This window comes from Furipterus horrens, unplaced genomic scaffold (genome assembly GCF_987537825.1).
Source record: "Furipterus horrens unplaced genomic scaffold, mFurHor1.1.pri manual_scaffold_2, whole genome shotgun sequence".
Lineage (NCBI taxonomy): Eukaryota > Metazoa > Chordata > Mammalia > Chiroptera > Furipteridae > Furipterus > Furipterus horrens.
Window position 1 is genome coordinate 77,964,960 of NW_028327172.1, and position 27,338 is coordinate 77,992,297.

Consider the following 27,338-nt stretch of genomic DNA (forward strand, 5'->3'; position numbering starts at 1 on the left):
TACTGTGAAAAACAGTGTGGGGATCCCTCAAAAAAAAAAAATAAAAACAGAACTATACATGTTCCAGCAATTTCACTTCTGGGAATATATCCAAAGGAAATGAAAGCAGTAAATTTAAGAGATATTGGCACCCTCATGTTCATAGCAGCATTACTAACAATGGTGAAGATGTAGAAACAATTCATCAATAGATGAATGGATAATTAAAATGTGGTAGATACATACAATGTTATTCAACCTTTTAAAAGAAGAAAATCCTACAATATACTACAACATGGATGAACCTTGAGGACATTATGCTAAGTGAATAAGCCAGTCACAAAAGGATGAATACTACATGATTCCACTGATATAAGGTATTCAAAATACTCAAACTCATAGAAGCAAAGAAAAGAACGGTGCTTGTCAGGGGCTGGGGGGGAAGAGGAAATAGGGAGTTACTAAAGAAGAGGTATAAATTCTCAGTTGTACATGAATCAATTCTAGAATTCTGCTGTAACACCTGTGCCTACGGATAATAATACTGTAATGTGCACTGAAAAATCTGTTAAAAAGGTAGATCTCATGTTAAGTGTTAGAAAAAAAAGCCAAAGTCCTCTTTTTAGGGTTACAAGACCCCTTATACAAATTGAGTCAGAAAAGAAGAGAGAGTAGGAGCCTTTCTTTAGAGAGAGGGTTTCAAAAGTCCCACTGAAAGAGCTTAACATATGTGCCTTACTGTTTTGTAGAAAGACTGACTGTTGTCTGACTCTTGCTCGAGAAGTTGAAGTTCGATTCACTGGGACCCACCAGTACAGAGTCAAGGTAGTAAAGGGAGATTGAAGGGATTACTCAGCTGGCAATCAGTCCTCATTTACAGGGCTTCTCAGACAAAAACAGTGTGTGTGTTTCCTGAGGACAGGATGTGGGTGACAGGAGAGGCTGAGGAGTTGTGGGCTTCTCTCAGTTCATGTCCATGAGAGCGGGCTCAAGAGGAAAAGAGACATAAGAGGCTGTGGGTGAACCACTAGATTCCTAGGACATGGAGGGGTTGGCAGAGTGCAGGGGAGAGCACACCAATGCATCAAGAGAGCAGAAGAAGCACAGAGCCTGGCTATGGGGACATCTCTGAAAACCCCACATGAGCGCACCAGGAAACAGGCAAATTTAAACATCTGCCCCACATCTGCAGCAAGCTGTGGCTGTGTGAGGGGAAAATGGCTGCTGCTCTGAATGAAGTTGAAACTGGACAATCTAATTTTTGTACTGAATCAAGACTGTGTTTTATACCTTCAAGTGACAAAGGACTTCGTTACACAAGAGTGAGCAGAAAAGTCACGGACCTGCCCATCTTTAATTTAGTAGCATTTAAGGCAACATTGAAGATACTCTCTAATTATATTATTGTCATATTAGATAGATATGATTATATTATCATATTATAGTATATGAGTCCTACTTGTTCAACATGTCAGTTATAGATGTATGCATTTTAAAATGTTTTTATACTATAAATACTACTTTGCAGTCAACGTTTCCCACTTAGTATTATATTAAGAATGCTGTGTTACATCAATTTATTTTTTTACTATTATATCTTTCCTACTGCCCTATTATTGGACATCTGAGTTCCTTCTATTTTTTTACAGCAATGTTGAAATGAACATACTTCTAACCTAGCATTGTACACATCTCTAATAAATTTCTTTGATGTAGAATTTCCCGGCCAAAGGATGAACATGCTTTAATGACTTACGAACTACATCATCAAATGGCGCTGGAGAAGGGTTATGCCAAATTTTCTCTCACCATCAGATTCTACATGAGGGTCAATTTCTCATGTCCTTACTAATATTAATTATTATTGTTCTTATTAATCTTTGCTAATCTGATATCTAATGAGCAAAAATGGTTTTTATTTTAATTTTTAAAATTCTTTGATTGTTAAGAGATTAAACTTTATTTCATACGTTTATTGAATGTCATTTTTATGATTTAATCTGCTTAATAACTTTGGTTATTATTTTAACCCAGGTGTCATTGAAAATATTAGTTCTTAGAAGCTCAAGGCAAAGGGCCAAAAGGATGGCAGAGATGGCAACTCTTGGTATTTGCTTCAGCGGGTAGCACATAGACCGGTCACACGTATTACTAAGCAGGGGCTCAGACTGGGAATGTTATCTTCAGTGCACCTCACTTTCTTGGTTGTTCGCCTTCTATTGCTCTTGCTTCTGTGTAGGTTGCAGTGCTAAGTACAAAGAGAGGTATAATGTGGCCAAACTAAACAGACACTATTGTCCTAGACACTCTCCAATGTTATCTTCATCTTTTCCCAGCCAATTGTCCCAAATTGGCATGGTTGCATAAAATCAGTCTGAGTTTATGTGAGGGTGCTGATCTGAATGGTGGGAACGATCAGATGATGTGTTCTAATCCCTTTGTTACTTGGGCTGATCAAATGACATCTATGTGTCTCATTTTCCACATCTGTAAAATTCAGTTCTTCATAACCAGACCCCTTGCTTACATATCTGGACTTATTTCTAATTATCCTCTTATTTAAACCCCAGGTACCAACCATTCCAAATTCTGTGCTATGATCTCTGGATCTTATTCCAAGTTTCTCTTCTGCTTGCAATGACCTTCCTTACACAATCTTTGTCCCGTGATCTAACTCAGTGCTGGCACTTAGCTAAAAGATTGAAAAATGTTGAGTAAAAAAAAAAGATAATGAATTCAGTTCGACTATAATAAGCATCTAAATTTGTAAGAATGATTTGAAGGCACTAGGAAAGTTAATATGTAACAGTGGGAAAAGATATGTACAAAATAGGTGTGATATAACAGGACATGAGAAATCATTAAAAGAGAAATTTTCTCTACTCACAACACTCTGACACCAACTAGCTGAAGTCAGCACAGACCCCACAGGTTAAGGGCTCAGTCCCACAAAACTGACTCCACTTCAGACACCAGTCTCAAGTCCAGGCCTCCAATACTTCTGATTGACCAACTATAAATTGAGGGTTCCCACAACCCACTCTTCAGGTTTACTAATTTGTTAGAACAGCTCACTGAACCTGGGTAGTATAATATAATTTACTTACTACTTCAAATGTATTACTAAGGATGTTTTTTCGGAAAAAAATGAACAGCTAGATGAAGAGATATATAAAACAAGGTCCAAAAGCACTTTGAGCACAGGAGCTCTGTCCCATGGAATCTGGGGTATGTCACACTCCTGACACATAGACACATTCTTGTTCACAAACCCAGAAGTTCTCTGAACTTTGTTGTTGAGTGTTTTTATGGAGGTTTCATTATGTAAGCATGATTGATTAAATCACTGACCACAGTTGATGAGGTGAATTGCCAGCCATGCCCACTTTCCTCCTTGTAGGCCAGGGGGTGGGGCTAAAAGTTACAACTCTCTGATCAAGGTTTCTCTGGCAACCAATCTCCACCCTCTTCAAGTCACCTCATTAGCATAAACTCAGGTGTGGTTGAAAGGGGCTTATTGTGAGAAGATACTCCTCTCATGCTTACCATTCAATAAATTTCAGGGGTTTAAGAAGCTCTGTGCCAAGAATAGGGACAAAGACCAAATACGTATCTTACTATATCACAATCAGATAATAGAAAACCAAGTCTCTTGCTTTGGGATGATAAAGAAGGATAAGAGTAATTCTGGTTAAGGGCTGAGAAAGCATTCACAAAGATGGGTCTCAAAGGACAAGTAGTATAAGTATAACTAACTGCAGAACCAGCTCAAAATGGTCCTACCCTGTTTAATAAGATAGTGAGTTGCTATTCAGAGACAATGGACCAGAACTGCAAGTCAGGTAGCTAAAGCACGTGCAGAAGTGAGAACTCTGACCTCCTACTGCACTGGCAACCAAAGTCCCACAGTCCTTCATCCCTGCAACTCCCCATAGAACCAAAGGGCTGGGACAGAACCAGAACTTGAACATGGAAACCCTTTTAGAAGCCAAGGGTCCCTTGTATAGGAAGATGGCCCAGAAAACATGTTGGTGACCTTTTACCATAAATGGCCAAGTTCCAAGTTCTTCCAATTAGAACTTGCCCAAATAGCACTTCCACATACCTGTTCCTTGAACCCCTTAAAAAAAACCTTAACCTTGTCCAGAGAGCAAAATGTATTTGAGGCACTATTATGTCTCCTATCTTCTTGGTTGGCAGCTTCTCAATCAATAAACCTTTCCTTACTACAAACTGATGTTTTGAGTTTTGGCCTTTCCAAGCATCAGGTGCACAAACTTGGGTTCGGTAACAGTAGAAGTAGACTTACTGAGTCTAAACCTCATTAGGGAAAAGTGTGAAATCTTCAATAGTGCTGCTCATTTCCCAGTGCATAGTTCAATAATTTTTGAAAAGTAAATATGACGGGAAGGGAAGAACACACCAAAGAATGATCCAACACTAGCCAAAACCCAATTACAACAAGAGAGCCCACATAAATGGCATAAAGGGCATCCCAAGAACATCCAGCTTAGAGGATCAAGTAGACTGCTCCACTGAGTCCCACAGGCTTCCTACCACAGAAGGACATGCCACAGAGACAGGAAGTTAAAGCAGATAAATCTAATACACAGAAAAAAACAAAAAGATTTACCTAAAATGGGGAGACAAAGAAACAACACCCAATCAAAAGGAAATGAGGAATCCCCAGAAAGAGTGCTAAATTAATTTGAGGCAAGCAATCTGTCAGATACAAAGTTCAAAATAATGATAAGGACGCTCAAGGAGCTCAGTGATAAATAAGTATCTTTATGTGTGCTACAAAGAACTTACTGGGAACTACATTAGCATGAAAAAGACAAGAAACTATCAATAAGAACCAGGAGGAAATGAATAATACAATATCTAAAATGAAGAATACACTAGAAAGAATTAAAAGCAGGCTAGATGAAGCAGAGGACTGAATCAGAGAGTTGGAGGACAAGGTAGAAAAATAACTCCCAGACAGAGCAACAAAATGAAAAAAGATTAAAAAAGAATGAAGAGGTTTTAAGGAGTTGCAGGACAACATGAAAGATAATAATATCCATATAATAGGGATACCAGAAGGAGAAGAGGAGCAAGAAAACCTGTTTGGAAAAGTTAAGACAGATAATTTCCCTAATTTGATTAGAGAAAAAGTCACTCAAGTCTAGGAAGCACAGAGGGTCCTAATCAAGATGAACCCAAACAGGCCTACTCCAAAACAAATTAAAACCACAATGAGATACCACCTCACACCAGTCAGAATGGCCATCATTAATAAGTCACCCAACAAGTGCTGGTGAGGATGTGGAGAAAAGGGAATCCTTGTGCACTGCTGGTGGGAATGCAGACTGGTGCAGCCCTGGAGAAAACAGTGTGGAATTTCCTCAAAAAATTCAGAATGGAACTGCCTTTTGACCTAGGGATTCCACTGCTGGGATTATACCTGAAGAATCCTGAAACACCAATTCAAAAGAAACTATGTACCCATATATTCATGGAAGCATTATTTACAATAGCCAAGTGCTGGAAATAGCCTAAGTGCCCATCAGTAAATGAGTAGATCAAAAAACTGTGGTACATTTACACAATGGAATACTATGCAGCAGAAAAGAAGGAAGGAACTCTCCTACCTTTCACGACAGCATGGATGAAACTGGAGAATGCTATGCTAAGTGAAATAAACCAGTCAAAGACAAATACCATATGATTTCACCTATAAAAAGAGCCTTATGAATAAAACAAGCAAAATAGAACCAGAGGCATGGAAACATGGAACAGACTGACAGCGACCAGAGAGGAGTGGGTAGGGGGACAAGGGGGGAAAGAAGGGGAAAAGACTAGTCAAGGAACATGTGTGTATGACCCATGGACATGAACAACAATGTGGGAAATGACTGTGGGAACAGGAGGCAGGGCTTGTTGGAGGATGGCAAAGGGGGAAAATTGGGACAACTGTAATAGAATAACAATAAAATATTTTTTTTAGAAAAGGAAAGTAAATATGGTGTGTGGCAGTGGGGTGGGGTTGGGGAATGGATGAAAATCATAGGCAGAAGAATAATCTAAGCAAAGGAAATAGATAATGAACAACTTGGTTTTGTTTTGAGGGAAGCAGAGTTTGCAACCCCCAAATATGCCTTTTGGGGGATATTGACTGTTTTAGGTGGTTATTTTTAAGGAATGAAAGACTCAGGAAAAACCTTCGACCTTTCTCCTAACTACCTAAAATAATTTATTTAGAGGACCTGCTCCAGAAAGGGAGCTATTATGATATATAACTATGGCTTAATACAAACTAGTGATAAGAAAGAACCTAGCAAGTCCCCATTGATCAAAATATTCTTTGGTCCCATTGTTATAGATGGCTCAGAAAACATTTGTTTACCAAACATTTGCTTTCATCTCCATGTGAATTGCCTTCCTACCCTTTGAAGTCACAAACCGCAACCTCCCCCGCTCCTTAGCTCCTTGACTTTGTTCTTTGGTCTATGTATATAAGTAATAATTTCATTATTTTCCCTTGTTAATCTGTCTCATGTAAATTTGATTATTAAACCAAGCAGAAGAACTTCGAAGGATAGAAGGAAAGTTATTTTTCCTCCCCCACAGTTTGTTTTTGTTTTGTTTGTTTTAAGTGATCATAGGAAGTTTTTATTTGCTGGCCTTGCATCAAGAGAAACTGTTCAAATTTACTCATGGAGGGCAACCATTATCTATTGATATTTTCATTGCTAACCTGTGTCATTGGGCTATAAATAATAATCCCTAAAAGTCTGAAATTTCTCAATTCCATGATAGTTACACATAGATAGTATTGAAGAGAAGGCTCAATGCTAAGATCATGCAAGTCTTCTGGAGGATTCCTATGCATTCATGTGAAGAACAGTGCTTGGAGGGGAGAAGCTTTCTTTTTGTGGCTTCATGCCTGTCACTCACACAAACACCAACACACTGGGAGATTGCTCCCTGATCCAGCAGATTCAACTAAAAGCCTGAGATGTGGAGAAAGGTAACACATAGTTAATTCTTATTTTGTTAGAAATTATTTTCTGCTCTTCTGCTACCTATCATTTACAGAATAATTAAAAAAACAAAACAAAACAAAACAAAAACAGTTAAACTAAATTTCATTCTTTTTGTGCAAGGTTGTTAAAAATTAGCAGACCTTAAGTGGGAGTTCTGAAAGTGAACAGATCCCTGGGAGGAGAAGGGAAGGAATGAGGTATGATGGGTTGCTCTACCCACAAGAAACAAACACAAACAAATCTTTTTTCAAAAGGACTTTAGTTCCCAATATTGACATACATAGCCTTTCTAAATAGAAGATTTACATATTTCAACTATCAACTGAGTGTTACATAGAATTGGTTCAATGGAAATGTTAACAAGCCATAATTACAAGCTATTCTGTTACAGAATCCTGCCAATGTAGTTTTGGAACAGCTGTGGGGTTTGATTGCCCACCATCAAGAAGTGTAACTCCCAAACCCTGACTGCTGTGGCTCAGTGGATTGAGCGTTGGCCTGTGAACCAAGTGTCACTGGCTTGATTCCCAGTCAGGGCACATAATTAGGTTGCACGTCAGGTCCCCAGTTGGGGGTGCGAGTGAGAGGCAACCACACAGTGATGTTTCTCTCCCTCTCCTCCTTTCCCCTCTCTCTAAAAAGAAATAAACAAATAAATAATTTTTTTTTTGAAGTATAACTCCTGATGCAACAGTCTGGTGAAAAAGGAAAGGGGTTGTTTATTTAAAGGTTATACAAATTCAGAATAATGGCAGATCTTTGCTGTTAAGCCCCACTCCCTAAAACAACCCAAAACACATAGTCCTGCTTCCCTTTGCCCTGAAGATACTGGGGTTTATTTAAGTAAATTCGCATCATGATAAACTTGGAAAGCGGTATTTATCATCATGCCTGCTGAAGATAACATTCTCAGCCTTGCTGTTTTGAACCTACAGGTGTGCATTCAATATATTCAAGCAAATTCTGGAATAACAAGGTCAAATGATCTGCCAAGGGCTTCATCTTGATGCACAGCAGCTTACCTGGTGGGTGCTGGGTAGCACACAGTAGACCAATGGCTGTGCCTCTCTCCTCAGAGGCCCTGGATGAGCTTCCAAACCCAGGTCCCCAGTGCCCTAAGCAGGGCACAGCGAAGAGAGAACATCCCTCACTTGCTGAAGGGGAAACACTGCTGCTGACCTGGGACCCAAGAGGAGGGTGCTGCTGAAAAGCTGGCTTGCTGCTACTTTAAAGAGGTAAACAGCCACTCGAAATGAAATGTCTTGGGTATTATCTGAAGTGGGGAAAAGGATGTTTCAATGATCAGTTGGTCCTAATTATTTTTGCTTAGAATAAGAGAGAGGTAAATCTCCTGACAATTCCAAAGCTGGAAGGGAGGGAATGAACCCATCTGCAGTTGCCTCTGACTGGCTGGGCACCTGCTGGCTGGCACGCTGTTCACCTCAGCTTGCCCAGGTGGTGTTCCTGTGGGCCAATCAGTCCCTCTGTTGCTTTCAGCTTCTGGAAACAAGTTTCATTCTCCCTTGCCAGAATTCTGCTTTGAAATCTGCCCACTGCTCTCTTCACCCCCAATCCTGGTCACAGGCCTAAGACTTGACCTTAATTGCCAAGAAACAACATTCATCACGATAATGTATCTAAATGTTTAGAAGTTGATAGAAATCGATGCCTTTCATATTCAGAAATACTACCTTACTCATTCTGGATTCATGAAGTGTAGATTTCACTTAAATCCACCAGTTTCAGTGTAAATAGTAGGTCAAATGCCAAAAACATCAAAGCCAGAACCAGAGTTCATATGAATGCTCCTTCAGCCAGTCAGCCACTAAGTCTTACTAATTTAACTTTCCATATATTTCTTGAATCGATCCCCTTCTCTTCATCTCTATCCAAGGTCCCTAAACATATCTTGCTTCTAATCCAGCCTTAACACTTTACCCAGAGCCATCCACCTAAGAAGCAAAGTTGATGTTGTCACTGTTGCTCTAAGCATTTTAATGGCTCTGCTTAGCTATTGGGCTCTCCCATCAGTCACTGCATTCTACTAATATCCACTGCTCCGCCATAGTCTTTCACATCGTTGTGCCTTACCTAATGCTGTTCACTCCATTTGGAATGCCCTTCCCATCTTTATTTACCCCACACCTCTTCAAGACTTAGTTCAGGCATCATGTCCTCAAACAAGTCTTCCCTAAGACCCCATTTAGGGTTAAGTGACCTCTGTATCCCTGTGTATAACTATCTTAACATCTGCTGCATTTTGGTGACTATATTGTTTTTAAATCCATCTGCCTCACAACACTGAGAGAATGTACAGAGCATTTTTTGTATCTCTGGTACAGGTTTATAGTAGGATCTCAATATATCTGCTAAACAAATGGATGTTTGATGCTTAAAAGAAGTGTTGGATCATGATATAGAAAAACAAATATCTATCCTGTGGGGCTCTCCCTCTGAAGAGGAACACAGATCACCCAGACCTCTGACTCTTGATGCTGTGAGGCATGGTGAAGGAGGTCTGTGAAGGGGGTTCTGAGGCAGTGACAGGGTCCAAAGATGATTGCTTAATGCTGCAAGTGGAGAAGCTTGTCATATCTGGCAGCTCCACAAGAAAGAGGTGAAATGGCAATGCTGCTCCCAACACTTAATTTGGACAGCTGACTGATGACTATCGGTCTCCCGGGAAGGAAGGCAGATTCAAGCCAGAGGAGTATTGGAAATCTGCTTATCTTCCCAAGATACGCAAACCCCTAGAAGTGCAGAAGCTTCCATCTTAGGAGCTTGCCACCCGTGAGTACCTATAGCCCTCAGAGATGAGCTGAGAACAGAAAAATATTTTAGTCACTTTAATGATCAAACTATAATTGTTGTTTTGGAGCACTGTTTGGAAACTGTGGCATTTATACCATTTGTTAGTTGGTTTTTAGGCACATGCAAGCTGTTTATAATAAAAAATGACATTTATGTATCGCTTTGTTCCCACAATCTCCCTTTCCTTCAGAGGCCCCAGAATGAGGTGTTGTAAGTTGACACATGGGGGAAGTGAAGAAAAGCTGGGGAAGTAACTGGAGCCAGAGCTCAGTAAAAACTGGGTGTGTAAAGTGCCAGGCAGAACTAGGTGAGGGTGTGTCCAGTGTGGCTTTGAAGGTGGAGATAGCTACCCTGGAGGGAATATGTTACTCATAAACCTTTTAAAGAGTTTTGCCTGGATGACAGTGGCAAAGTAATTAAACAGCTGTGGACAGACATGACCTAATTTATTGGTCTTTGCAGTTGTCTTCAATGGAGCCAATGCTATAGCGTATCCTACAACTAGGAATGCATTTTGGGGGGTGCAGGGTGGGGGCTTGCTGAAAACAGGGGAGACACATGTCTTTAAGGGGGAAGAGGCACCAGCAAGTAGACCACAGAGGTTAGATCCTCCCTGACATACTCCCCATGGGAAAGGCTATTTTCAGAAGTCCCCTGATCAGCTGAACCCCAGTGTTCTTCCTCTTCTGAGGAATGAAGCACCAACGTGCTTAGGGGACGATTTTCAGCAAGCAGAGTTCCCACTTGGCCTTTGGTGATTCTGAAGGGGAGGTGTGAAGTGCAGGCTCAAAGGCAGTTGCAGTAATTCAGCCAGCAGCCTTCAAACAGGCATAGTCCCAGAAGTCATTTTTATGTACCTAAACAGCATCTGGAAGAAAGTTAGAGAACTACACACAAAATACATGACAGCCATTTTAAAAATAGGCTGTGAAAAGTTTTGTTTAAGGGCCTAAAAATAAAAGAGAAAACAAACAAGTAAACTTATGTTGCCATCTTGGCACTGACAAAATTTAAATCAAAGTGCTGGCTGTTTATGGGATTTAATTAAAACCCACGAAATTTTCCTCAGGCCATCTGGGAGCCTCTGAGGATTCTGTCTTCAGGGCCCATTTGCCCCATGGTCACTCCTGCCTGTATCACAGCAGCACCTCCAGGATGGATACTCACTGAGGGGCTCAGGCACAGCAAGCAAAGGGGCCTGCTGTGAACCTTTTTTAAATGGAGGACTCATTTAGATCATGAGCTTGTTTGGTGTGACTGTAGGGGTGAGGCTGGTGGAGATCAGATGGAGGGCCTCCATCTGATCCCCACACCTGCTACGATCACTCATTGCTATTAAACTCCCTTAAAGCTAAGGCACTGACTTCCCTTTGAACCTACATGTTTGCACACAGATCCTTTGCCCCGTGTCTGGATCATTTCACCCGTAGAGCCACAGGACATGCTGCACAAGTGCTGCAGGAGCCAGTTAGAATCCTGTGTTTTAGTCCCACGTCCACACCTGGGTGTTACGATGGTCTTGAGGCTCTTTGAGAAAAGTAAGGATAATATCTCACGTGGAAAAAATGAGGATAATAGAATCTGCTATTTCTACCTTAAAAGATACTGGGGGAAATCAAGTGAGTATGGTAGGCATATATTTAATAAGTCACCAGTCAAGTATTCCTGAATCAACAGAGAGAGAGATCCAATTCCTCTTTCTTTTGGCCAATTTAGATTGAAACCAGACTGCTTTAGCCATTCAGAAACTCTTTGGGCTTCCATGTTGCCTTTCTTGCGCCATTTCCTGTTTTTGCACATTGAACATAACCACTCAACAGGCATTGTGAAGAAGAGATCATTATAGCTGGCTTCAAGGAAGTGAGTTCAAAAGTCCTGATCTAACCAGCTCATGGATATTACAGCACTTGTGTTTATGTGTAACCCACACTTAGTGGGCAGTAAAACAAAATAAAAACAACAAGAAGTAAAAAGCAATTCTTCCAGTTGCTAGACTAAATAGCTCCAGGCACAGAAGGTCGTTTTGATCCTACCAAGCAATTTTAGAGTGGGAAAGTACTAGACATGAGGTTTATTACATCTGCGTCAGGCGTAACCCTCTTGATGGTTCTTTGCTAGGACTCCAGGCTTTCCCCTCCCAAACCACAGGGTTTTCTGAGAAATCAACCATCCTTAAACTCATGGAAAGGCGTGGAGTGTGGGAAAGATGTGACAAGTAAAGTCAGTGCCCAGTGCCCAGGCAGCCAGGATGGGATCATTTATTGCACTTTAGGATCATCTGAGGAGCTTATAAAAAATACTTGTGCCCAGTTTGATCACAGACCAGTTAATCCAGAACGTGTAGTGGGGCCTGGCATTGGTAATTTTGAGAGTTCTCCAGCAGCCTGGTCATTACAGCCAGGTTTGAGAATTTCATCTTAGCAGAATCTGTGGGCCAAGACCTGTCATCACAGAAGGCAGGAAAACACACAGAACGTATCTTAGTGCACAGGTGGGCATAGAAAGAGGAGAAGCAGAGTAAGCATGTGAAAGAAAGCAAGTGCAACCCCCTCCCGGACAGGTAAATCCTGGTGCCTGCCACACTGTTACATCACTTTTAGGTGAGTTGGTTGGGCTACAGATACTGCTAAACTTCCCCCCAGCCAGTGCTACAGATTGGGTGCCTGACTCTAGGGCAGCCCAACCACAGTACAGGTGGCCTGGCATGGACAGCCATGAGCATCAGAATCTGGACACGATGATGTGGAATGAACGATCCAGTTGAAGAATGCAGCAGCACCATGAGAGGGAATCAAAGTATCCTGGGGAAAGGACGGCGTGGGCTGTGACATGCAAGCTGAGTGAGGAGCTGGTTTCTCGAGTGTGTAGGTTCCCCAAGTCCTTCAAATTCCAGTTTCAGTCCACGCGCAACTTTTCTGCAAAGCCCTCTCCACCAATGGTGCCCTGAGTGAGACTCTCCCTCACCACACAATACCCTGACTCACCCAAGCATGATGGGGACTACACAGGAGAATATCCAGAAAGGTGGGAGAAGCAGTAGCACAAAGAAAAACAGCACAACAGAACAATTCCCCAAAGGTGAAGAAGCAAGAGAGAAGCTATAAAAGAGCACAGAACGGGCACGAGCAGCAGTAGATGATAAGGGGAAGGAATATCAGAATTTTCTGGCAGGAAAGCACAGCCTTAGCAATATAAGGTAGTGAGAAAATGCAGAATCTAAAAGATGGCAAAAAGGACAACAGGATGGAAGAGGAAAGAAGAGGACAAGAAATTGCTTTCCTCTGCTCTGTTCTATGCTTCTGGGAGACACCCTTAGAGCCACATTTCCCAGGCTCGCATTCCTGGTCCGCTGCTTCTAGCTGGCTGCAGCTGGGCACTGCCAGGAGACTGGAGGGCGAGAAGGGAAAAGCCAACGGGCTTCTCCCCCTCCCCCTATCTCATGTAGAAATTCTTGGCAGTGACTGTCTCTCCCACATCTCCAAATCCCCAGACAGGCCTGCTGTGGTTCCAGTTTCTCTTGGGGGATCCCAGCCTGTGGGCTTGGATAATTCTACCTGCTCCCTTTTCCTTTCCAGCCCATGGTGTGCTAGAGCTGGCTTGTACTGACTCATAAGAGCAGGTTGTTAAATATTTAGCAGTTTTGCAAGCTGGTTATTAAACTGTTGCTACCTTCAAATTGGCCATAATACAAATCCAGACTTTTTCTCCAGGCAAGCCTGTTACCAGCACAGCCCTGCCTCCAGGCCTCCTGCTGCCGCCAATCTCTGGTTTGCTCACTGTCCCAATTGGTTCCTCTGCCGCTTTCTATTACCATGTACCCAATTCATTGCTCTGCATTCTGTTTTCAATAATGAGTAGTTTCTGTTGCCCTGGTGGGACCCTGATTGATACGCAGACAGTGGTCTCCTAAAGAGCTTTACCAATTCCCCTGTGAGCAGTAAACGTTACATTGACATGTGCGGCATTTATTTTGCTTGCTTGTTTGTCTAGTAATCCTGTTAACTGTTTATCTTTGTGACTAAGTACTTTTCAAAGCAAATTAATTGTGTTATATATTAAAAACTTATACCACGCTAACAGGGTATTAGTTTGACTAGCAAAAGAACCAGATCTAAATGACAATCAAGTCACCTGAAGGAGAGCTCAAGATGAATGGTCTACCCTCACCTGGGTTTGCTACCTGGCATAGGAAACAGGGAGAGGAAGGAAACTGAAATAGGATCCTTAACTATGTGCAATTATATGCGTATAACAAACAATCACACTTCTCTCTACAAAAAGCCTTTTCCCTAGAATTTCCTTCTTAGATTTCATGAAAGCTGATGCTGCAGCATTTGCCTCATCAGCTCTTTGTTGATGTTGTTATTGTTTGGTTGTTCAATGGTCTTTCTCTAAAAGGAATAATCATGAGCCTTAGAAGCAGGTGGAATTAAATGGTACCAGGACAATTTGCTAACTATTTGGAAGAAGCAGTTTATACAATTATCCATACATTATAACTTATCTGTAAATATTATAAATAAAATATATATTGGATCAATAAAAAGTAAAAAATGTTTAAAGATTTTAAAAACTGGAGGCGAATGTTGAACTAATCTCTAGATAGGAAAACTTTCTAATCTTAAAAACCTCTCCAAATGTTTAAATCTTGATACATTTTATTACAGAAAAATGGGGGAAAAAACCCTCCTATCTTCAGAGAAAAAGAAGTTAAATACAAAGTGAACACTAGAAAATATATTGTAATCAACAGGACAAAAATCAGTTTCCTTAATGTATAAAGAAACATAAACCAATTTTTAAGAAAACCACACGGAGACTTATGTGTCAGTGTTGGTTGCATTCTAGAATCCATTCCCTGCAGGTCTCCCCTCCTTTCTGGTTTTATTGTGAGCAACAAAGTGTCCAGTCCCAGGGGATGGACCATGATTGGTCTAAGCCCAACATTTGAATTCATTCCTTTATTTCTCAATTCCCTTGCAGGCAAGGATAGCCTTAGGGCCTGGTTCTGGTCAATGAAACATAAGGGGAAATCTATTTTGATGGCATCTGGGGAAGCTATTGTTTCAGAGATAAAAGGGACAGATGCAATTGGCTCAACCCTGCCTCTTTCTTCTTGCCTTGAACATAGATGCGATGTTCAGAGGAGTTGCAGGCATCTTGCGTTGCAAAATATACCATGCTGACTGACCATCCTAAACCACTAAACCAGCTTGCAATTGCCTACTTCCAGATGTCTTTTTATGTCAGAAAAGTTTATTTCCAATTTGTAACAGCCATGGTTAGATCTGTTATTTGTGACAAGAAGCATTCCAAATAAAAATCTTCAAACATAAATGGACAAAGATATGAATAGGCTATTCATAAATCATGAAATGTAAATGAATAGTAAACATATAAAAAAGTTCAAGGTCATTATAACCATTGTTAGAAATTAAATAGAGCATACGAAGCTTTTATTTTGCCTACAAAATTAGTAAGTAAGGGTTTTTAAAAAAATAATAAAACCATCAGGTGTTGAGAAGGATATGGTAAAATAGGAGGTTTCCCACATTGCCAGTTAAGGGTCAATCTGACAGAACACTTTTTGGAAAGCAATTTGGTAACATGTAACAAGAATTTAGAAAATATTTGCATTATAAACTAATGATTTTACTTTGTGGAATTTACCTTAAGGAGACAATTTCAGTTGAATTAAGAATGTAAGCACAAAAGTTTGTCACAGGTTATTTAGCATAGCAATAAAAAGCAAAAAAATCATAATAAAATAAAGTGGCCAAAATACTGGAATGATTGATTAAATTATAAAATATATACAGTAGAATAGTATGCAGCCACAAAATAATGTTGACTATAAGTCAGTTTGAAAAATTATTTTTATGTTAGATGTTACATAAATAAACAAAAATATACACAGTATAACAGCAAATGTATAAAGTGAATGTGGATGGAAATAGTTTAATGGTTTTAATAAGTTGAACACAGAATTACCAAATGTCATAGTTATTCCACTCCTGGGTATATACCCAAAAGAAACTCAAAAAATCCTATAAGTGAATGTTGACAGCAACACTATTCAAAGTAGCCAAAAGGTGGGAACAACCCAAATGTCCATCAACAGAAGAATAGATAAACAAATTGTGGTACCTACATAAAATGGAATATTATTCAATCATAAAAAGAAACAAAGAATAGATCCATGTTATAAACTGGTTAACCTCAAAAGCATTGTGCTAAGTAAAACAGATATGAAAAGGTTACATTTGTATGATTCCATTTATATGAAACATCCAGAATAGGTAAATCCATAGGAAACAGATTGGTGGTTACCAGCAATTGGGGGGAGGTGGGAATGGAGAGTTTCTATTAATGGGTTTTATTTTGCGGTGATTAAAATGTTTCTAGCCTTGTGCCCCCTAACCCTAACACCACTTGTTGAAAAGACTACCATTCTTTGAATTGCCTTTCTACTTTTAAAAACATCAACTGGCTACATTTTTGGGGTCTATTTCTGGACTAAATTCTGTTCCATTAATCTATGTCTTTTTCCTTTAGCAAATATTATACTATTTTAACTCTATAGGAAGTCTTAAGATTCTTCCAATTTTACTCTTCTTTTTCAAAATTGTTGTATCTATTCAGTTCCTTTGTGTTTTCATAAAAATTTTTACATTCAGATTTCTAATTGCTCATAGCTAGTATATGGAAACACAATAGATTTTTGTGTACTGATTTTGTATTCTACCACCTTGCTAAATTCACTTATTAGTTCTGGGATTTTTTGTTTGTTTCTTTGTAGATTTTGGGGGGAATTTATCTTGGTAGACACTCATAGAGAGAGATTTTTTTTTCTTCCTTTCTGATAATGTGTGCCTTTTATTTCTTTACCTTGCCTAATACCTGCTAGGACTTCAAGTATGATGCTGAATATGAGTGAGATTGCCTTGTTCCTGATCTTAGGGGGAAAGCATTCAGTCTTTTACTATTAGTACGATGTTAGCTATAAGTTATTTTGTAGATGCATTTTACCAGATTCTATTTAGAATATGAATTTATTTGGAAACAGGGTCTTTACAGAGGTAATCAACTTAAAATGAGGCCATTAGGAGGGGTTCTAATCTAAACGACTGGAGTTTAAATTTATAAAAAACGGAAATTTTGGACACAGACACCGACAAAGGGAGAGCAGTATGTGAAGAGGTACACTGCCATAGCCAAGGAACTACCAGAAGCTGGGACAGATGCCTGGAACAGAGTCTTCCCAGGTGTCTTCAGAGGGAGCAGGGACCCTGCTGACCCCCAGAGAGCTGGAGAGCCCATCTGGAGAACAGAGCAGTGCTTGCTTGCCAGGTTACTATCTGCTCCCAATCTCCCTGCAGCCCCCTTCCTCCTTCAACTGCTGTTAAATGCATTGTTTTAAAGTTGAAACCAAGGCAAATTTGATATAAATATAAAACACACTTTAGGAAGTGGGGAGTTTGGTCCTTGTAGCCCCCATTTTCCTCTTAAATTATTAGAAAGTCTAACACATAGTGGAATGAGGAAGCTCGTGCCTGTAGTGTGCTAAAGTGACATTTTCAGTACAACTTTTAAATAGGGCCATTGGCAATGCCAATAAGGAAACATTCCTGAGAAGGAGACGAAGGTGAGCCTGCGGCTCTCAAATATCACAGCCTGTGCAAATAACTAACTGCAGAAAAACAGACTTGGATTGTCACAGCTAGGCACTTAGCAAGCTGGCTCTTGGTTTTAAGATCCAAGTATGCTAACAGGAAGAAAAATATTTTCTGACTAACCTTAACCTGAAATTCTTTGTCCTTCATGTGGTTTCTCCAGATCTTTCTTCTCCATACTTTGTATTTCCTTGCAGAAGTAAGTTAAGGTTCATTTAATTAGAAATTGAGTACCTACTGCTTGTGTGAGGCTCTCTCTCCACCCTTCAGACAATCCTTGACCATAAGGACATCAGGATTGAGGTACAGAAACCGACTTAGTCACAAATACATTAACATTACTAATGTATAAAACATTATAAAGAAAAGGGCAGATAAGTATTCATGTATTTTTTAAAACAAATTATTTTAAAAGTAATATTTATAAAGGTTAAAAAGGCAAACATTTTGCATTTCTTTATTATCAAAAGAAATGGTCATCATATTTTTAATTATTTCATGGTCAGTGGCAATAGCAAGAGTTTTAAAGTGAAAAGAGGTCAGTGTTGGTTCTGTTATGAGCTAGATGAGTAAAGTGAGGGTAATCACCTCAACTCTTTGTACTTCACCGTGGAAGGTGGTACTGCACAGAGATTCAATGCAGATGGAGCTCACAAATCCAATACTTCCTAGCAGCATTATCCTAATCAAGATTCTTATCCTCTCTAAACTTCCTTTGCAGAATGGAGATTTTTTTAAATCCCTTAACTCGTTAGGTTGTTGTGAATTAAATGATGCCCTGGCCAGGTGACTGAGTTGGTTGGAGCATTGTCCCCTGCACCAAAGGTTGAGGGTTCGATCCCCTGTCAGGGTACATATCTAGGTTGTAAGTTTGATTCCCAGTTGTGGGCAAGTAATCAACAAGTATTAGCTATTATTACTGTTGTTGTTATTAGCTTTTATAAAAGATAGAAATACTTGCTTTATCAGATTGGGATGAAAATAAAAACAGAAAAAAATCTAAAAGAGTTGTAATGTCACAAAGCCTAAAAAGGACACCTTGCCCAACCTTAGGATATTATAATAGTTCCACATGTGTTGTCTATGGAGACCAACTCTCAGGAATAAGCAGACAGGAGAATGTGTCTGAGAGAAAGAATTCCCCTCGGTTTAGAGGAATTGACTAAATTGGATATTATTGGAGAGCTGCAGAAACCACAGAGATTCATGGTGTTATTCATTATTAGATCATTCAAGCCTCTAGCCTACGCCTGTTATGGCCAGGTGGTTCTCATTGTCCCTTCTTCAGGCCACATAGGGCTCCTTGAGGACAAGCTATATATGAACACCTTCAGATTGCAGGATTCACCGCAACTAAAAACTTTCATAGACTGAAGCCATCTGGGACAGAATCCATTTTTTATTCTCTGCTATGTCCTCAGGCCAACACAATGTCTGGGATCTGATGTTTCTTGAAAGTCAATCTCTTAGCCAGAGGCAGATTTCACAGGCTAGAAGAGGAGGGAGCAGGCAGAAAACTTAGGAGAGACAGGAAATTTGTGTATCTGATTTTTAATCTCTGCAGGATGCGGTAGCTTCCACTTCACCACTTTAATTAATGCTGTCCCACTGAGGACTGAGTCACAGCTCGAGGACACTAGTATAAATCATTCACAAACAACTAAGTTCTGGAAAAACCCTCCTCAACTGCAGTCTTGCCATTGAGAAAAGATAGTCCAAATCTAAACATGCCATTTTTCAACTTGATTACACCAGGCTTTGTTAACATCTTATACTTAAACATTTTTGATTGTGAGCTGAGTAGTGGATATAATCTCTTGGTACTTTCCATTTCAGTTACATTTATGAGATGGGGTGGGCAGGGTGGTGAGGGGTGATAGGTAGGTAGTTGTGTTTTCTAAAGACAATTTTCAGAATCAGTAAGCTGTGATTCAAATACTCAGCCATTTCTCTTCACTGTGGCTAAAATGACAGACTGTGCAAGGCCTGAGAACGCATGCCCAAGTAAATACTGCCAAGGAAAAAATCCTTTCCACAATCCAGCAAGAAGTGGAACTGTCAGATTGGATTTTAAATGCCAATTTCTACCTCTTTAACAGATTCTGAGAGTATTTCTATAACACGAATCTTACACTCACATGACAGAATAAGATAAATATAACATGGAGATTATAGTGCACTGCATGGTTCAAAGGGAGGAGAAATCTTGTCTGGTTGGGTAAAAGATGTTTCAAGTATAGAGAAAAGGAAAACAGATGGGGAGAGAGGCTCCGCACTGCAAGTCTCTGACTTCAGTGCAGGTCATTAATTCCTTCAACTATTTATTGGAAGCCTATTAGATGCAAGCTCCTTGCCCATTCCTGGTGTTCCCTGTCCTCTGAGCCATGAAATCCTATACCTTTCCCCTCATCTGCCTTCCCAGAGCCTCCTCAGATGGCATGTGCCCGCATTAATTTCTGCCTGGCCTGTCATGTGTTCTGCCCTCTGGGTCTGACTTTCCACCTTGGCAGTGTTGGGCTGGAGGGCAGGAGACAGACTCTCCCGGCTGTCAGGCAAGCTCTCGCCTTTCGTAAACATTTATTGAATGTTCACCATGTGCCAGAAGCTGTATCAGGCCCTAGAGATTCATCTAAAGAAGAAGCACAGATTTTTGCCCATTTTCTTCCCATTGCTGTACACATGCGCAGATGTCCTGAAGAAAGTGCAATTATAATATAGACAATATTTTGTGTTCTGCTTTTTCACAGAACAATGCCACATTTGCATTTCCCCACAGTTGTATCCATGAAAAGCTTGCGGTGTCTACACAACAACCAATGTAGTCAGAAATATAGAACTAAAATATCACACTGGCTGAGATATAATTATCTCTTCATAATTGTCCTTTGTAATGACTGTGCTCTATTGGATATTTAAATTTGAAATTTTTCACTATTTAGCTATTATAGGTAATACAGCAATAAATATCTGATACTATATGTCTTGTTTTTCCTCTACTAAGTTATTTCCTCAGGAAAAAATATAGCATAGTGGAAAAATATGGGCTTTGGAGCCAGATAAATTGAGATTCAAATTTTAGCGCTGCCACTTATAAACTGTGTGACCTTGGTAGAGTTCCTTAACCTTACCAAATTTCAGTTTCCCTTCTCACAAAGTCATTAATAATACTCACCCCAAGGGACAGTTGTGAGGATTATTCAATGCTGACAGATAAAATGGTTTTGAAATAGATCTGGGTTTAGATTCTGGCACTGCCACTTAACTTGAATAAGATACTCAAAATTTGTAAGTTCTTTCCTCCTCTGAAATGAAAATTAAAGTGTGTACCTAGTGAGGTTATGGGGAAGATTAATTAAATGTATATGTATAACATGTTTAGTACAGTGCCTAGTATATAGTAAAGGACCAATAAATACTGTCATTATCATAGTAATTAGTATTATTATATAAGAAGGCAGCACTTAATAAATATTGGCGTGGCCATCTTCTCCACCTCAATCTCCTACTAATGAAAAATATCCAGGAATTGGATGAATGGGTCAAGGGTAAGTCATATCTTTATAGGTATTGCAGTATAGTTCGCCAGAAGGATTATATTCAATTTGCAATGCCACTAACCATATGCTGAATCTACCCCTACCCATTTCACTCCAACCCCACAATAATTTTTTTTATTTTTAAAGGTGCAACATGATATCTTGAGGTTACTTTAATTTTCATTTCTTTATTACTTTGAGAGTGAATATTTTCCTATGTTTTGTTTACTGTTTGGATATCTTCTAGCATGAAAGATTTGTTTCTATCTTTTGACTATCAGTTTGAATCTTGGTGTTTTTATAAAGATTTAAATAAACTGTATATATTAGAAACATTATAATATTTAATGCAACTACTTTGTTAGTAAGCTGGAGCCAAATGAGGTCTGGTACTAACAAGGGAAGATCAGGGGAAAGTTGTGTGTTCAGGAGCACTTTTATGCATGGTGAACTCAACTATTCTCACACCTTTCGCATCCACCTCTGGACATCTATGGCCCTGCATAGTTCTATTTTTCTAACTCTAAAATATTTCTTCTTGGTTGTCTTGTAGACTCCTCAAGCTAAGCATAGATTTAACTGAACTCATCAATTCGCCCTCATCCAGCAAACTTTCCAAGCCTCCCCATTCAGTCCCTTATTGTCCTAGCCAAGAGATCTTGAGGCTGTTTCTCAATGTAGCAAGAAGGCTTCCCAGAGTCTCAAATAGTACTTTTGAATGATAAGTCATGTGTTCTGATTTTTAATTTGGAAAATATTATGATCATACCTATCAAGAAAATAAGCAAAAGAGGCAGCCAGGTTGACATGTTATCTCAGACCTTTTCTGCATGCCAGTACCTGCTATTAAAACTGATGCACATGAGTTGGTAAGCAGAACAATCCCATGCAAACTGCTATCCAGTGACAGGTATTTGATAGGCGGATCCAGGAATTAACCAGGGAAAAGAATGTATTATTGTAGAAATAAGTGCCTTTAACATTTGGCCCAAGTGTCTACTTTCCTTAAATTATTTTTATATTTAAATGGTGACTTTTTAAAATTGGGGGGGGTAATTATTTTTAATAGTTTAATCATTAAGAGTATTGATTTTGCCTTAGCATTATGGCTTTTTCTATTGATGTTCCAATTAGGATATGAGCACCAGGAAGCCAGAAAATGTGTTGTAGCCTCCAGCTGAGGCCTAGCCCATGGCCTTTGCCATCTACGGGTAACTCCAGTTCCCACTCAAGTCAGCTGATGTGGGCACCAAATCCTGCTACAGAGGAAACAGAAGGCAAGCATCGGGTCAACTGTAAAAAGTCAAAATTCTCTCAAATGAAAAATATACTATTTCTAAGACTATATAGTTCATGAGAAGCCTGACAGGGTGGATTTAATGGTGGGTGCACCAGGTACACGCCCTGGGTCCCAACTTCTGAAGGGCCCCACAAAACCCCAACTTCACACTTTTTTTTAATGACACCAAGTTTGGTTTCATATGTGCAATTTTAATTACGTACAAGTTTACAGTCAGTGGTAAAACCTGAGAGCATGTTTATATTCACTTATTTTCATTATTTCATTACTACGCTGCATACTATACAGATATTATGCTGCATAGGCCCCGCGCAGCTGCACTACCGCTCCTCGGAGCAATAGAATCGTATTTGCTACTTTATACTTACAAAGATTCTCCTGCAGTGCAGACTTACCATATATGCAAATACGCAGGGATGTAAATTAGTTTGTGGATATGTACTTGTTTCATTTACGGTTTAAAAAATAGTTTTCTATACATATAAATAAATATTTTTATTTTCCCTGTCTCTCTTTCTTTTTAAGAAGTCCAATATTTTCTTCTGTGCCCGGGGCCTCAACAGACCTTAATCTGCCTCTGAGAAGCCACACTGATAACATTCAAAATGCAAGCTTCCCTCTCTCCTGATAGATCCTAATTCTCCCCTCAATTTCCCCAAATATATACTCAGTCACTTAAGAAGCCCCATCCTCTGCAGAAACAAGAAACACTTCCAAGAACACACACTGAGAACAACCACAGTTTCTTCTTCCTTTTGGAATATGTGTTGAAGACAAACTGCATGCAGTTCTAAAGTTCTTTTCAGGTTGGATGTGCCTGTATGTAGTGCATATACACATTTGTGGGTACATGCACGTGGGTGTGGACAAATTGTGTTTATGAGGCACACTTTTACACTGTTTGAGGAAATTATGCGGTATATTTTTCTAAAGGCAGAATATAATGGTGTGAAATACACGTGCTCAAACTTCAAATATTCATTTCTCCACATAAAAGCCAGATCTAGTGGAGAAGACAGGGCTTAAAGTCCAATGTATTCTAATTGCCTTTACAGAGACCAACTAGGGTTTCCCTATGTGGAGAGTATCTTTGGGTGGGCAGTGAGATCACTGGAAAGAGGTGGAAACCTAGAGCTCACATCACCACCACCACCAACAACAAAAACATCACTCACAAATAAAACAGCTTCCTAAATATCAATCGATGCCATATTATTTTGGTCTGAGAGTGGTGTCCTGAATTCTCTTCCACAGTCAACTGGGAAAGAAGGGTTTGGATGGTCTATTCCAGAATTGGTGAGAAAGTTTTTTTAATTCATTGCAGGATTTAACCACACTTGCCCAGCAGAAACAAACACCTGGTTAATTTACATCCCAGCCAGTAAGCTCTTGACTTCATTCCCTGGTAACTACAACACTGCATAGTAAGGTCAAAGGTGAAATTCCGAAGCAACTTCCCCACAGCAACACCAGCAAGGAGACCCACCCATTGTAACCAAACCCCGCACTCCAGTCCTAGCCCGGTTTATTCCACAGTTTGGCAAGTTCCTGGAGCTCCAGACCTTGGGGTGGGGACTATTTCGCCGCCAGTGAGAAGCCAGCTCTTCCCGGCCCCCCTCTGACTGTCGGCGTGGGGTAGAGAAAGGTTTCGCTGGGACTGAGTGTGTGTTGCGGGAGGATGTACAGTCTGTAGGAACTGCGTAAGCACGTGGGTGTGCGCGGGCCGGGACTCCGCTCCACGCAGCGCCCTCGTCCCATTTCACCTGTCTGTCCCACTCCCAGCAACAGACCGGGAGGCAAACGAGCACAGCGAGGCAGAGCTGCGGGGCCTCGCATCCAGCTTGGACGCCCCCTCGGGGGATCCTGCTCATGTATCCTTGCGGGGGATGGGGCAGCCACTCCTGGGGAAACGCACCAAAGAATGCGCCAGCAAGGCGAAGGTAGAAGCTCGCCCCACCCAGTAAGACCCGAGACTCGTTCGCGAACCCTTCTGGGATACTGGTGTGTGGAAAGAGCACCAACCAGGCACCCCAGAGTCCTTAAGGAAGAAACTCATTGTAGATTTCATCCGGCCGGGTGCACTCCGAACGGATGTTGCGACTCCGGGGACCCCGAACAGGTGTCCCATGAAAACTCCGCGCCTCCCTCCCCGCACGCCCGGGCTACTGCTCGACGCAGGCCCCGGGAAGAGAGAAATAATTTGTTTTGTACCTGATCCTGTCCTTCTCTGCCCTCTGTAGCTCTTCATTTCTTTCCAGCACCTGAAGGATCTTCCTGGCTTCTTCGTCGTTTAGGAAACTGAAATCAAACCCCTGAGGAATTTTCGTCATTTTTCTGTTTGTTGTGAATTACACTTAAGCTTCTCGGCGCCTCCTGTTACGATGACATTTTTTAAGATAGAGAAGACTTGATCCCATAGCCAATAATAAGTCCGCCCCTTTGAAAATCTAAAACCTCAAACTTAAAGGACAGCCCACACCTACGGGGCTCACTTTGACACCACCTTAATGACAAGTTTGTCTCAACCTATCCAACTGAGATGCAAAAGAAGCGACTAAAGGAAGAGAGGGAACCAATCCCATTCCAAAGGGGCGGGCCGTACCTCGTCCCCTCCCCTTTTGCTCCCCCACCCCTTATTGTGTTTGTTAAACCAACAATCTTACTTAATTCTGCTCTTAATTGAGGCTGAGACTTAAGTGCTGGCTCCAATGTATTTGTTTTAGCTGTTTGCTCTCAGAATTTGAGCTTGACTAATAGGAGTGCTAATCTTCCTTTTCAATAGAGTGCCCATAGGAAGTAAAATTGCTTGTAGGAGCTTTAAACTGGCTGAATGAAGGTTAGTTACCCTATCTGAAGGACCTGAAAGGGCTGATCTCATTACACATCCTCTGTGAGAAGACTAGGCTCAAGGGCTGAATTTAGCGCATTGTTGGAACAACCGCCATTTTTCAGACTCCTCTACCCCACCCCATCCAATTACCCCACAAAAGTCATTCTAAGACTTTAGGGAAGAAACAACATAAGAAGAAAGCCCTGGAGCAGAGTGATAGGAATCACCTGTTTGTAGTTTTCTGTAAGATTTGATCATCATCTTAATAAGCTGTTTCTGAGAAGTAATGTAAGTACCACTTTCAAATTCATAAACCCTCTGACTAAAGCAAAATGTAATCCTTTGAAACCACAAAAATAGGTTTTCCTAGAAAGTATTATTCCAAGATATGATGGAACTTTCTAAACATATTCATAGACTGTGTATATTTAAAAATAATCAAGCCTTTTTCAGAAAATGTTTCTTTTGTCTTCACTTCCCACACAAAAATAACTTGGTCAGATCAACTTTCCTGATTTATAGCCTTAATTTGGTCACTTCTTATGTAGTGGAGATGTAACAAAAATAGTGTCAAAAATGGCTATTTATGTTTTGGCATCTGGGTCCTCTACTCACCTTGGTTGTCATTATTTAAGACATGTTTAGGCAGGTAGCCATTCAAATAATTTTCAGTGGATGTCCGTTATTTCTATGAAGCAGCAACCAATTCAGTTCACCAGTGTTGTACAACACACACTCCTTTATAAATAGCCTCTGTGTTAATGATGGTGGTTTAGGAGTATGTCTTGTAAATGTCCATTTTTAAAAATCCTCACCTGAGGATATGTTTATTGACTTCACAGGGAGAGGAAGGGGGTGGGGAGAGGTGTTGATGTGAGAGAGAAATATCTATTGGTTGCCTCCCTTTTACTCCCTGACCAGGGATGGAACCTGGAACCTAGATAAGTGCCCTGACCAGGAATCAAAATTGCAACCTTTTGGTGTATGTTATGACACTCTAACCAAATGAGCCACCCGGCCAGAGCTATGTCCATTCCCCCCCCCCCCCCCACACTCATTAGTGTGTTCATTTATTCAGCATTCATATCGAACTTTTTAAATGTGGGCACTGGTAGGCTTTCATCCTGTTCTCAGTGTATCAGTGAATTGATCTCAATTCATATCCTGGTTCCTACTGTATGAAGGCATTGTACATTGTGAAGAAGTTAGTCCTTGTCTTCAGGAAGTTTATGGTACAGTGGGAGAGATAGCACAAATAGCAAAATCACTGCATTACACTGAAGAATATAATAGAGGTTTAAAGAAAGTTCTATTACAGCACAGAAAGAAGCTAGTTCCTGCAGAGTGGATTGGGGGAGGACAGAGTATTTGGGTTGCAGCATGAAAGGTCAGGAAGAAACAGAGGGTGGTGGTGGAAGAGGTGTGAGTCAGTTCCAGGCAAGGAGAGCAGTACGCTCTAGGAATCTTCTGGTCATTTTTCAGCTCTGACTAATGGCTAAAGTGAACAAGAACAGGAAAGCTAGAAAACACAGGGACACCTTCAGGAATTGCCAAGTGACCCATTCTGTTTAGAGTATACATTCTCGATAGAGAAGGTATTGCTCCTAATAGAGCAAAAATTGGTCCTTGGAGAGTAAAAACATGTTACTTTTAAATATAAAGTATAGAAAATAAACATATGTACAGTACATAAACACATAAACACATATACAGTATGTCAGTGGCACTAACATTTTATAAGAAGGGCAATTAAGAAAAAATCCTTACAAGGCTCCTTGGCGGCAGGGGGGGCAGGTGGCAATAATGAAAAAGAGGTTGAGAAACACCGGGCTAGTGCACAGGGCATATGAAGAGCAAACAAGGCTGCAACCTGACTATGAATTCTATGCTGAGAAAGTTAGACTCCATGTGTAAGCCATAAGGAGTCAGTATAGGTTATGAGGATGACAATGACACAGTTGAATAGAACAATGGAAAGATGACTGTGGTGGCAGCAGTAAATAAGGAAGAGTAGAGTGAGGATGGTGGCAAGGACATTGCTGTGTCGGAATGGTGATGTAGGAAAAGAGAAGGAGGACCTCAGCTACAACCGTGGATGTGGGAATAGAAAAGCGGGTTGGAGTCCAAAGACATTGACTGGCTAGACTAGTAACACATTTGGTATGAGTGTTAAGAAAG

At 40.4% G+C, this 27,338-nt stretch overlaps 1 protein-coding gene across 2 annotated transcripts in view; it reads right to left on the reverse strand.

The window, feature by feature from the left end:
• LOC150018869 (exophilin-5-like) overlaps positions 1–27,338 on the reverse strand; it is an 81,039-nt gene that overhangs the window by 48,379 nt on the left and 5,322 nt on the right. Inside the window, exon 2 of one of the 2 annotated variants that reach the window (XM_090265894.1) lies at positions 24,542–24,703. In XM_090265894.1, coding sequence (XP_090122020.1) covers positions 24,542–24,660 — 119 coding nt within the window. In that variant the 5' untranslated portion in view covers positions 24,661–24,703. Of the gene's footprint in view, positions 1–24,541; positions 24,850–27,338 lie in introns of those variants that run through there. The other variant, XM_090265893.1, reaches the window with a different exon arrangement.